Below are 12,124 nucleotides of genomic sequence, written 5' to 3' on the forward strand. Positions count from 1 at the left end.
ACATTTGAAAGGTCTGGTGATTAAAAATAATGTTTAGTTACCTGAAAAATTCAATTATATGGGACATTTTATTTTCAAGTGATATTTAATGAAATTCTTCTGTGTTAAGAATGATTTATAAAAATTATTACTGAATATTACATATTATATGGAGAATCTTATCAAAATAGCTTTTAAATTTTAAGGTTTTAATATATGGCCAATAGAATTTCACATATTCATCTAAAATCCATTTGAAAGATTATATTTAACAAAACAAATGGTCTTTGTAAAAGAATAGTATAAATACAAAAGGATAGAAATAAAACTATATCAAATATCATCATTTAGTGAGTTAATTTCAGAACTGGGAGTAGGAAAGGGGATAGGCCTTACTTGTTTAAAAAAACCACGCATATACAAATCATGCTCACATAGCACAATTAAAACTGATTGAGGCAACATATTCACATACTGCAATACCAGTACTTGCTAATCCTCCACACTGCCTACTGGAGCAGTAAGCTTTAAGATGTTGTTGCGATAACTGGCTTCCATTAGCTAGCATGTGATTGGCAGGATGATTAAGTCTTTTCACTCACAGGTCAGCTATTTCCTTTTCTTTAGAAGAGGGCAATCCTGATGATCCATCTTTTAGCTAGTCTCTCACTGAGTCCCAATTCTCTTGCCTTCAGCTTTGATATGGTTCTAACTTTCCTCTTGTATCAGCTCATACTTGTCATCAACTCTTCTACTCAGAACAGCAATATCAGGAGTTTGACCTCAGGGCAAAGTCCGGGTGGCCAGGTAAAATCTGACCGGTGGACCTACTTCCTAATCCTTCATACCCAGCAATTCACGAAGCGGTATCAAATTCAAGCTAAAAACCAGAAGCATGACCCCTTATAAGTACTATGAAAAGGGCTCTTTTCCTTTCTAAGTATACTTGAAAAGAACTGTCAGCCACCCTATTAAGAAAGAAATGGATCACAGATTAGAAAGAAAGAAGGAAACGTGCAAAAACCCAACTGAAATTTAAATAAAGGTGTTATCGCCCTCTCTAGATTTGATCACATACTGCTTCATATAAAAGTATTAAAAGAATACATTATGAAATATATCTTTATGAAGTCGGGAATATACAAGTACTATTAAAATTTTAAGGCATACTCATTTAAACAACCACTGACATATGATTCAAAAAATTTTTATTACCTCAGGTGAGACTCCAACATTTTCAAGACTAATTTCAATTTTTTGCCAATTTCCATACATTGCATTTTACCACTTAACTGACTGTAAAATAATTAAAAAAAACAAATATAGTTGAAAAAAACTATTCTCAATAATCTATTAAATCTAGGCCTCTGGAATCATAAAATTCAAGTTTTGTCATAGTGTTCCAGTAGCTAAAGACAAGAATTAGTTATGTATTCTCATTTTAGAATACAAAAGTACAAGAATAAAAGTATGATTAAAAATTTTAAGCTTTTTATTTTGAGGTAATTCAGACATGCAAAAATAATACAAAATCCATACAGAGAACTCCAGCATACCATCACCCCATACCCAGATCCACCAACATTTAACATTTTGCCATATTTGCTGTACTGTCTGTCTGTGCATCCATCCATCAATTTTCTAAACATTTAAGAATAGGTTGTATACATCATGCTCCTCGAACACTTAATTATTCCTTATACATTTTTGAAGACCAAGGATATTCACTTACATAACCATTTTAAGTACAGTAATCAAATTCAAGAAATTTAACATTGATATAAAGCTTATAGTCTACATTGAAAATTATCCTATGTTCCAATAATGTATTTTTGGGTCTTTGCTACTCCATTATTAGATCCAATCCAGAAGCTTGTATTGCATTTGATTGTCACTGTCTCTTTAGTTCTTTTTAAATTGTGGAAACATTTAAACAGCATAAACTTTCCCATCTTAACTGCTCCCAAGTATACCATTCAGTGGGGTTAATAACATTCACAACGTTGAGCTACCCCCACCACCATCCATTATCTAAACCTTCCCATCACTCCAACCAGAAACTCTAAACCCAGTATACATTAACTCCCATTCGCCTCTCTCCTGGCCCCCAACACTCTGGTGACCTGTACTCTACTTTATGTCTCTATGAATATTACATATTCGAAATATTTCATATAAGTGGAGTCATGCAATATCTGTCCCTTTGTGTATGACTTTTTTATTCAATGTGATATTTTCAAGGCTTAGCCATGTAGTAGCATGTATCAGAACCTTATTCCTTTTTAAGGCTGAATAATATTCCACTGAATGTATAAGAATATGATTCAATTTTTCATTAATAAGGAGGAAAAATAATTTTAAGCCCTTTTTAAAATAAGAAAATTAATGTATAATAAATTAGCTCATCAAAATTTTCTGTCCACTAGTCATTTCCACTAAATATTTACTACCATACTTTAAAACTGTGTTTTATATTTCCAGCTATTTCTATATGAATCTTTTATTCCAGCAATTTTACATGTTTTAAAATAGTTTTTTTGTTTTTTTTTACTTAAAAGTCTCTTAAAGAAATAACATAAACAAAGAAAAGTCAACCAGGACTCAATGCCTTCTAAACACATATACTTAAAGAATAAATTCAACCAAAAAATTTTGAAATGTTTATTAATATTTAAAAGTATGCCTTGGTAATGATTCCCTAGTGAACTAGATGCTCGTAAAGAAGCCTCCTTTGCTGTTGAATGATGACTTATTTCAGGGATTTTTTTTGCATGGACATGCACTGGGAATCGAACCCCAGACTCCAGCATGGCAGGTGAGAATTCTGCCACTGAGCCACCGTCACACTACCCTGACTGATGATTGTATTTAAACAATAAAGTACACAGGATTAATTTTAGTCTGCATTGAACCAGCTCCCAATCTGAATCAACAGATATCAACAGTTTCATGAGATATGTGGCTCTATTCGCAATCCTACAATGAGATTATAAACTAGTTAATAGGATACAATCTAGTTATCACCATACAAAATCACATAAAACTTAAAATACATAATATAGTAAATTCCCATTTTTTTGTGTGAATAATTTGAATATAATGGGAGTCATCACCAAATAATCTGCTCTTAGAACCATCTTTGGATTGAAGAACATATTCATGCTCTTGTTGCCAAGAAACCTACCAGGAAGTAACTGGGAAATGGATATACAACCAAATGTATTTCAAACTTGCTAAAGGACCCAGTTTTCTATATTAGATAATCTTGTGCAGGAAAATAAGATTGCAACATAGAGATCTCCACCTCCAACAGAAAAAAAATTCTTTGCGTAAACTGGAATGGAAATTGAGAGTTCATCTCCTTCATTTTCAACTATCTTTCTCAATTTAGTAAGGGTAATCTTCTACAGTTACAGGTCATGCCTAACAGAATATTTTAGCATTGATTGCAGACAGAAATAAATATAAACATATTCAGTACCTGATGGACATAATTGAGAGACAGTCATGGCTTTTTCAGTTTCCTTCTAAATCTGACATGATGTACTATTTATTTCCACAAGACTCACTGTCTTATAAGGCTTTCTAATCAGTTTGTGGGTATTTTGCATCTCTAAAGGATTTTTAAGCTCCGTAAAGATGAAACTGTCTATTACATTACTTTTGTTTCAACCACTTCCCTCCACATCAAAAAATGAATACATAGTGGTCAATAAATAGTGATTAACCATTGGTTTGGAATTCAAGGAAAAATGACCCTATTATCAAGCATTTATGGATATCAGAGCTTCTTAACTGCTCAAATTAGTCCACCGTGGTAGGGTCTCCTCACACTAATGGTGGAGGCTCATCACCAGTCACCCCCACCCTCCAATGTGGATGGCACCATTAACAGACTGATATCACAGCGGCTCTGCATTAATTCTATCTCTGTATGGGTCTTCCTGCCAAGGGTAACAGTGATGCCTCCTGCCAATTCTAACACTCATGGGCCCTTTAACTTGGATCCTGCCCTCCTCCACACCCTTGGGCCTCCCCAGCTTTATTAAGCCCCTTAATCCTTGGATTAAGAGAGAAAAAGAAAAAGAGGGAGGGGGAGAGGGAAAAAGGAATAAGAAGTAAGAAGAAAAACTATAGGGGTGGATGGAAAAGTGTGAAAAGAATAAAATAAAGAAAATGACAATAGAAATGACAGAGAAGTAGTAAAATGAATAGAAGGGATTTTTAAAAATTATCATATAACTCAGAATTATATGACCAGCAAACGATTACAAAATATATCTTTAAAAAGTAGTTTTCTTCTTTTTGGAGGTATACAGAAAATGTACAAAAATAGCATTTTCTGTATCACTCACAAAATTAAACAAAGGTTTCTTTCTAGATAGTAATATTTAACTTGGGCCGCGATACTAATTTCACAAATTTTCATATGTGACCATTAAATCATTAAGAAATAATTTAAACTTTAAGTGTCACTAAACCAAAGTACAAAGCTGTTCTTTAGTCATGTTTATTAGCAAGTAATGACTAAGTTAAATATTCACCAATGAGAACACTCCATGAAGCTGAGACAGTAACTGGATATAGGTTCAGACAGGAGTGCCAAGTTCATAATTATCAAGAAAACATTTTTCTGAAGAAAGGCTGTTTCAAGGCAAACCATCATTCCTGTAGCTTAAGAGAAAACAAAAGGCAAAAGGTAGAAGGCAATACATAAGAATTACATTATTACATCTTACTTGTCTGAGGTCAATGAATGCTAGCTGCAAGGTGTCCCCCTGGAATCCTGGCACAGGCTCAGAACTGGCAAACACTATTAAAAATAAATAAATAAAATCAAGATTGCAAACTATATAATGATTTAACTGCTAAATTGATTTCTACTCATTACAAGTGTATTATAATATTTACATGTAACCATTTCAAATGAAGACTTTATAACCATCAATTTCCATTACTGAGAATGTTCCCCACACCCATTACCACAAATATTCTAATAATTTTAAACTAATCTGCTATTTGATCACTGTAATCCTTAATTACAATAAATTTAGAAGGGTTATTTTACACAAAGTTTGAGAGTGGTAATATACTTCAATCAAGTAAAGTTTTCTGAGTCTCTTTAGCCTCAGGTGAATGATTATAGAAGCATTTTGAAACTGTACCAACTCCACGGCTGTCAATATATTTCTAAACATCTGCTTTGTTATACCACATACTCTATAAAAATCCCACCTCTAGCTAACAGCAATAAAAGACAGACACCAAGGTTTTAAGTAGCAAATCAGGATGACTCAGGAATGTCTGCTCGTGCCTTTTAACGTTTTTTTTTCCGTAAAAGAACGCTGCCTCTTCTTTAAACTAAACAATATCTTAGGACAAGAAAAAAACACTTCAAAAGATTTTTTTCAACAATAATGTTGTGCTTTAAAATGTTAATACTAGTAATACAGCATGCTTAGTAAAGTTGAAGATAATACACCCTTTTACACACAAGCTTCTTTGATAAGAATACGAATACCTACAATCACTCCACCTCCCCATTAATATCCTAATTTTCTCAGAAAACATTATAGATTTTCTATTTGTGAATTTATCTGAACCAATAATTTAGAAGCCATTTAAATTTTCAGCTTTTATAATTCTTGGATTAACAAAAATTCTTAACTTTAGCATATTCTGGGTGAAACATAGTTTAAAAAAGCTCAAAATCAACAACTAAAAACAATAAATATATGAAAGCCTACCATAGTTTAATTTATCTGACACCTCTGGGAATGAGAAGTTCCGAAATAAGCTTTTGTTGTTGCTGTTATTTTTAAAGTAATGGTAATTTTTGCTTTAAGTATCACAACTTTTTTTTTTAAATCTTCAGCATTTTTAAACGGAATTCTAAAATATATACTTGCCTTCCTTTTTTTTTTTTTAAGTATATGCTAAATATTATTTAAACTTTCTTAATTCTCTGGGTCACTATCTTAATAGTATTCTTAAATACTTTTTATTTTATAGAATACAGTAAAATTCCCAGAGGCTGCCAAAGTATTAAGGCTATTTTCTTTTAAATAGCTCAGAATGCTGTGTTGAGTTGAGTCTAACTTTTCCAGTTTTTCAGCCTTCTCTTGCAGTTTTAACATAAACTCTTACTCTGTTCTCTCACTCATCTCTTATTAATATGCTATTCTTTAATCTTCAGAAGCTGGTAAATTAGCTAATTAATTAAAATTATGTTGTGAGGAAATAGAGTCCAAGCAAGGGCCTCTTCCACAAGTACATGGGTTTTATAAATGCCTTTTAATATATATACCTTTTGAGTATGAGTACTCAGATGGTACCATGTTTTTCCCTTACCTTCTGGTTCTCTGCTAGGACCAAGTAGTCAGGATCATTAGGTAGGTGACAAGTCACCTTTGCCAGGCACCCTATTTTTTTGGAAAACAGGATTTGCTACCCAAATCTAACCATACTTTTCATTATTTAGTGTAATTTACTCACATCACTATCTTTTCATATAGTCCTTACACAGTAATACACGCCACCCCTACCATGTCCGCCCCAGATAACTGAGTTGCCTTTCTCTAGAACCATCAAAATCTTAACTGAAAAAAATGGTGAGCAAAATTTTATATAGTCTGTTAAAAGTAAGGGTGTTTTCTAATTTAAAAAATATTTCTCTTAAGATCAGCCGGCGTTTTGTTGGCTACATTAGCCACAGTCCGGGCTAATGTCTCCAAGTAACAGTTTACCATTAATCCCTAGTGGTCTCCATTCAGGCTTGTAAATGTTAGCTCAGCTCCTACCATCACCACTATACCTATGCACAGTAAGATGGCCTATGGTACGAGACGTATTCCACACTTCAGACACAAATATCAGTTTGTTTTCAATTAGTCTTGCAATTAGCATTTACTTAATCTCTGAGAATTTTTTCTAACAATTAATGTATCATTTTTCTTCTTCAGTTTCTGTTTAGAGATTACGCTATAGTTTAAACCCAACTGGCATGGCAATAAACCAAAGAGCTTATTGTCAAAATTATAACAGTACCATAAATTTATAAAGCATTTTATAGTTTACAAAGCACCTTCTCGTAACACCGTCTGATTCGATCACAACAATAATTTATTTTAGTAAACAGAGCTGCAGATGATGGATCATAACATCTTGCACCTAGAAAAGACAGCCCCACCCCACAGCTTCTGAAATATCTCCAATAGTCCTGTAAGGGCTCAGTTTAAGTCACTGAATCCTTCACCTTACAGGGTAGAAATTTAAGAGTGAAGCCACTTGCCCAGGATCACATTGTTAATTCAGGTCTCCTGGCATTCAATCTATTGATCCAGAATTTGATTAAATATTCAGTCTCTCACCTTTTCCTCCTCTCACCAGCATCTAACAAATATGGAAATGAAACTCACTAGTTTATAGCTTTCAGCACTTTTTCTTATATGCCTTTTACAAATATGAGGCAATTTAGCAATCTGATAATCATCTAGTATAAAAAATAGACACCTGTAATCATATGCTATTCATTGTTGATCAACAGCTACATGTTTTCCTTTACTTTCTTAAAACTCAAATTCAATCGATCCTGTTGTTTCTACCTTTTAAAATATTCCTTGAATATGAATCTGTGCCCACCTTAGTTCAATTATCAACATTTCTTGCTTCAATTACTAAAACATACGTCTATCTGGCACACACTTTCCAGTTTAGTATCTTTCAATGATTCTCCATCACCTTTACAATAAAGCAGACACTATTGTCTATCAATAAAGATAGACACTAGCCTACCTCTCTAGCCTCATCTCTTACCACTTCCCTAAGGGCCCCTTAAGCTCCTTCCATATTAAACTACCTGCACTTCCATAGACTCTTCCCACGGTGCCTTTGATCTCTGCCTGAAGCATCCTTTCTTGTTTGCTTTTCCATCTGGATAACTCTTGCTTATTCTTCAATTCAATCATCTGCTGTAGGAATAGTTACATCACTCCTCCAGACTGGGTCAGGTCCAGTCTCTGCGTTCTCACTGTACTTCTGGACTATTCCCTAACTAGAACACTCAATTTTGTCGTTTTATAACTGTTCACCTGTCTGAGTCTTGTCATCAGACCATGCACTCCCTAAATGGAGGGACTATACTTTTATTTTAACATCTCTGTCATCTAGCAGAACGTCTGACACCTATTGAGTATTCAACTTAAGTTTCTTGTATGAATGAAGGGAAACTAAATAAATGAATTCTTAAGGGGAAGCTACCTTGTCCTGATCATTTATATATTATATAGCTTGTTGATGAGATTTAGAACAATGCTGTCCAAGACAACTTTCTGCTGTAATGGAAATGTTCTATATTTGCGCTGTCCAATATAGCAGCCAGTAATCATGTATGGCTCTTGAGCCCTTAAAAAGGCAGATAATTTATTTTATCTTTATATACCCTGCATCTGGTATACAGCAAATATTCAGTAAATATGTTGAATGAATGAATAAAAAGATTATTCATTCCTACTAATATTGTCTAATGTTCCCAATAATTCTTTTGATTGTTGTTGTTAAATTTTTATTAAAGAAAACAAGCAATACCCTTAGAACCAGCAACAATGGATATCTTCCCAATAATTCTTAAAATAGATATTAACCTTTGATATTTTAAAAGAATTGGTGTCTAGTTTTTGGAATCCCTTGAAGTATCTTCTCAAATTTCCCTCGGCTCATCCAAGTTATTCTAAATCTACTCTAAATATCTGTTCTTTTCTATTAAGGCCTCCAATTTGGCCATTTCTTTTTACTTCATGATATATTCATTTCTTCTTATTTCATGTTAGAATACTGAACTTAATAGAAATAAATTATTCCAAATACTCTAAATGACTAGTGAGGGAGGTGGTCTACTCTTATTGAGAAGATCATTATAGTAATACAGTAAAACTCTGCTATATTAGCCTACTGGAAAGAAGACCAGTCTGAATTAATTTAGGTGAAACGGAAAACAAAACATTGGGCGGGGGATGGTGGCTCAGTGGCAGAATTCTTGCCGGCCATGCTGGAGACCCAGGTTTGATTCCTGGTGCCTGGCCATGCAAAACAAACAAAAAAACACATGCTCTATAAGCTGTGATAATAATAAAAGGTATCTTCCAAATTGGCAAGCTATTAAGTTTTAAGAGAATAAATAAAGAATATCTACAGGTAAAAACATGAGTAATTTTTTATATAACAATTTTTTTTAAGTGAAAACATAAATTTTTCTGCCTTAAGGATCTTTATATAGGGTACAGGAAAACAAAGACTGCTAAGAAGTCAGGCTGTAAGTACTTATTCTAGCATGTATATATAAAAACTTATGCTGAAATCAAATGTAGAGGGAGTAAGTCCTTAAATAATCTTGACCTAGGCAGTTATCCTTACTGTAAGATAGGGAATGTGGATTATATGGAAAACATCTAAACAGGGTAGACAGAATTGACAGGGGTGGAGGAAGGGGAAGAAAGAATGTCCATGGAGTCATAAGAGCAAGGAGGCCAAAAGCTTGACAAAAGACTTTGGAAGGGCAAATAGGCTAGGCTAAAGTTTCAAAACCTTGTGGACGACGAGGAGGGGGATGACCTACAAAATGGATTAATTTTGTAACTAAATAAATGATTACCAATTGTGTTCATACTGAAGAGAGTCCTATTATTCCATTTGTTGCTAAATCTGAAATTTTAAAGTAACTAATTAAAATTCAAATTTTGGTAGGTAATATACCTGTGTGGGCCAGCTGTGTCATTACAAAGGGTGACTAAGAGCACCATCTGGTGGTTTTTCCGGCGGTGGCAAGAACGACTTCATGGCTGGGAATCAAGGGTCTTAGAGTTATAATTCTTGGCTTTTAGACTTAAATTCCATCACAAGTGGTGGGCAGCAGTGGTACATAAGCCTCTAGGACCAACTGTGCCTCTACAATCATCAGCCTACTTTTACATAAAGTACTGTTTAATCCTCTCTCTTTCTTGCAATTCAGTACTGGCAAGGTACCTTCAATCTGACGCCTTAGGGTACCATTATAACCAGGAGCAAATTCAGGTATCCAACCAATATAACGACATCCAGATTATTTTTCCAGAAGACACTGAAACTTACTTTCCATGCCACCCACATGATTTTTCTTTAACCCTTTTATTTTGGTGCATAGGTTTTTTCAAAGTTAAAATTAAAGGCCCTGAGGTCACAGATTATTGCCACAAAAACCCTATAAAAAGGCTTTCTTTTTTTTGAAGTTGTGAAACCTTTGTCCAAAATGAAGAAAAATCAAGGCTTTCATATCTAATGATTTACTTATCCCCCCAAAACTTAGGACTGAAATAGGTGCCATATTCTTCATCCTGGAATTTCTAATGCTAATATGATTCTATGTTACCAAACTCAGACATTTTATCAAGTTTGAACTATTATGGATTAAAAAACAGAAAACGATCCAGAGAAAAATGATGAAGAGAGGAGCAAAAATAATCCTACAAGGAAACATTAAGGAAGCCATGACTATTTAACTCGGACCAGATAAAGTTAAAGGGTCATTTAAACAAGGTCTTAAATATGTGAAAAATTCGTATAAATGGGATAATGATCAGTTTACATCAGGGATACATCAGGTATATATATATATGATATATATATGATAGGTTTGTAACCTATATGATAGGTTTACAACAGGTAGTTAAATGGCCTTGAGTTAAAGTATGGCAGTAACAACTGGCCTTAAGAATTTTTGGCAACAAAGGTCCAGGAACTTCAGAAGATTCTAATGCAGAAGATTATGGAATCTTCCTGATTTGTTAATTTGCTTCTTTATTCAACAAATAAACATTTGTAGACCTTTTATTATGAACACAGAATATGCAGGGTGCCTGATATTTAAAATCTTCTATGTTGCATTTAATTGAATCATCTATCCTAGATGGTTAAATCTCTTTTCTCCTCTTCTTCTCTATCTTCCTCTTCACAACACCCCCCTAACCACAGAATGCATTCTCTAGGTTTCTTCCACTGTGTGACTCGATGATTCTAACCATCATAATCATATCAACTTGCACGTTTACTCATTCACTAACTTTATGCATCCCCCAAATCCATTCTTCTCTGTTCATGCCCACTGCCTGAGATCAAGCACCGTTATAGCTCAAGCTTGTTACTCAAACTTACCTCCTATTCCCTAAATTCTTTGTCTAACTCTCCTTTCCCAAGTTGTCCAGGGTTTCTGGTAGTTTCATGGTCTCCAGTCTGAGTTTCTGACCCTTGGATCCTGAATTCCCTGAGTATGGCTCTCTTGCTAGAGTGCCACAACTAGTCGGATTCTGTGACTCCCAAGGAAGAGCCACACTACTAAGTTTCTGAGCCTCTTCAACCATCAATCAGAATAGTATCATTTTCTTGTTGGAGAGGGAAAAGAGGCTGGGAAATGAGAAAACTCAATAGCTATTATTACCTCTATCTGCCAGACAAGGCATCTGACAAGGTTTTTCATAACTGAGCTATACATGAAAATATGGGTTAGATTCAATTAGATGATTAGTAACTGGCTGAAGAACGTTACCCATAGGATCCTGAAAAATGATTCCAAATCCCTATGAAGGGGAAGTTCATGTAATGAAGTGATTCCCAAACTTCCTCTGCATCAGAATCACCTGAGGGGTCAATTCACACACAGAGTGCTGGGCCCCAGGCCTAGAGTTCCAGATTCACCACGTGGGGTCCAAGAATTTGCATTTCTATCAAGTTCCCAGGTGATAATGTTACTGATAACCTGGAGATCACATTTTAAGAACCACTAATTTACTACTGCATCTCAGAATACTGATGGCAGGTTTTGTTCAACCTTTTGTTAAATATGTAGGAAATGTTCTCATTAAATACGTAGGAAATGTGACTACAAATCTGTGGATATTAAATTTTGATATAAAAAGATCTTTATAGGCTGGAGTTCTGGAACAAATCTTAAAAATACAAAATTTAATAGAGATAATCTTAAAATCCTAAAACAAAAAATCATACAAATATAGGACAGGAAAAACAGAGCTCGGCAATTACAAAAAAAAAGAAAGAGAGACTTTAAAGCACTGTAACTTCAATGTTTCAAGACTATACTCTGGCTGCAGAAACAGGT

At 34.2% G+C, this 12,124-nt stretch overlaps 1 protein-coding gene across 15 annotated transcripts in view; it reads right to left on the reverse strand.

Annotated features, from left to right (window-relative positions):
• Positions 1-12,124, reverse strand: part of EXOC6 (exocyst complex component 6) — a 250,477-nt gene that overhangs the window by 46,986 nt on the left and 191,367 nt on the right. For all 15 annotated transcript variants that reach the window (XR_013161620.1, XR_013161621.1, XM_077125426.1 and 12 more), the window contains one exon: positions 4,719-4,792. Coding sequence is in view for 13 of the 15 variants with exons in the window: in XM_077125426.1 (XP_076981541.1) it covers positions 4,719-4,792 (74 nt within the window). In the remaining 2 variants the exon portion in view is untranslated. The remainder of the gene's footprint in view (positions 1-4,718; positions 4,793-12,124) is intronic.

This window comes from Tamandua tetradactyla, chromosome 13, assembly GCF_023851605.1.
Source record: "Tamandua tetradactyla isolate mTamTet1 chromosome 13, mTamTet1.pri, whole genome shotgun sequence".
NCBI classification, from domain to species: domain Eukaryota; kingdom Metazoa; phylum Chordata; class Mammalia; order Pilosa; family Myrmecophagidae; genus Tamandua; species Tamandua tetradactyla.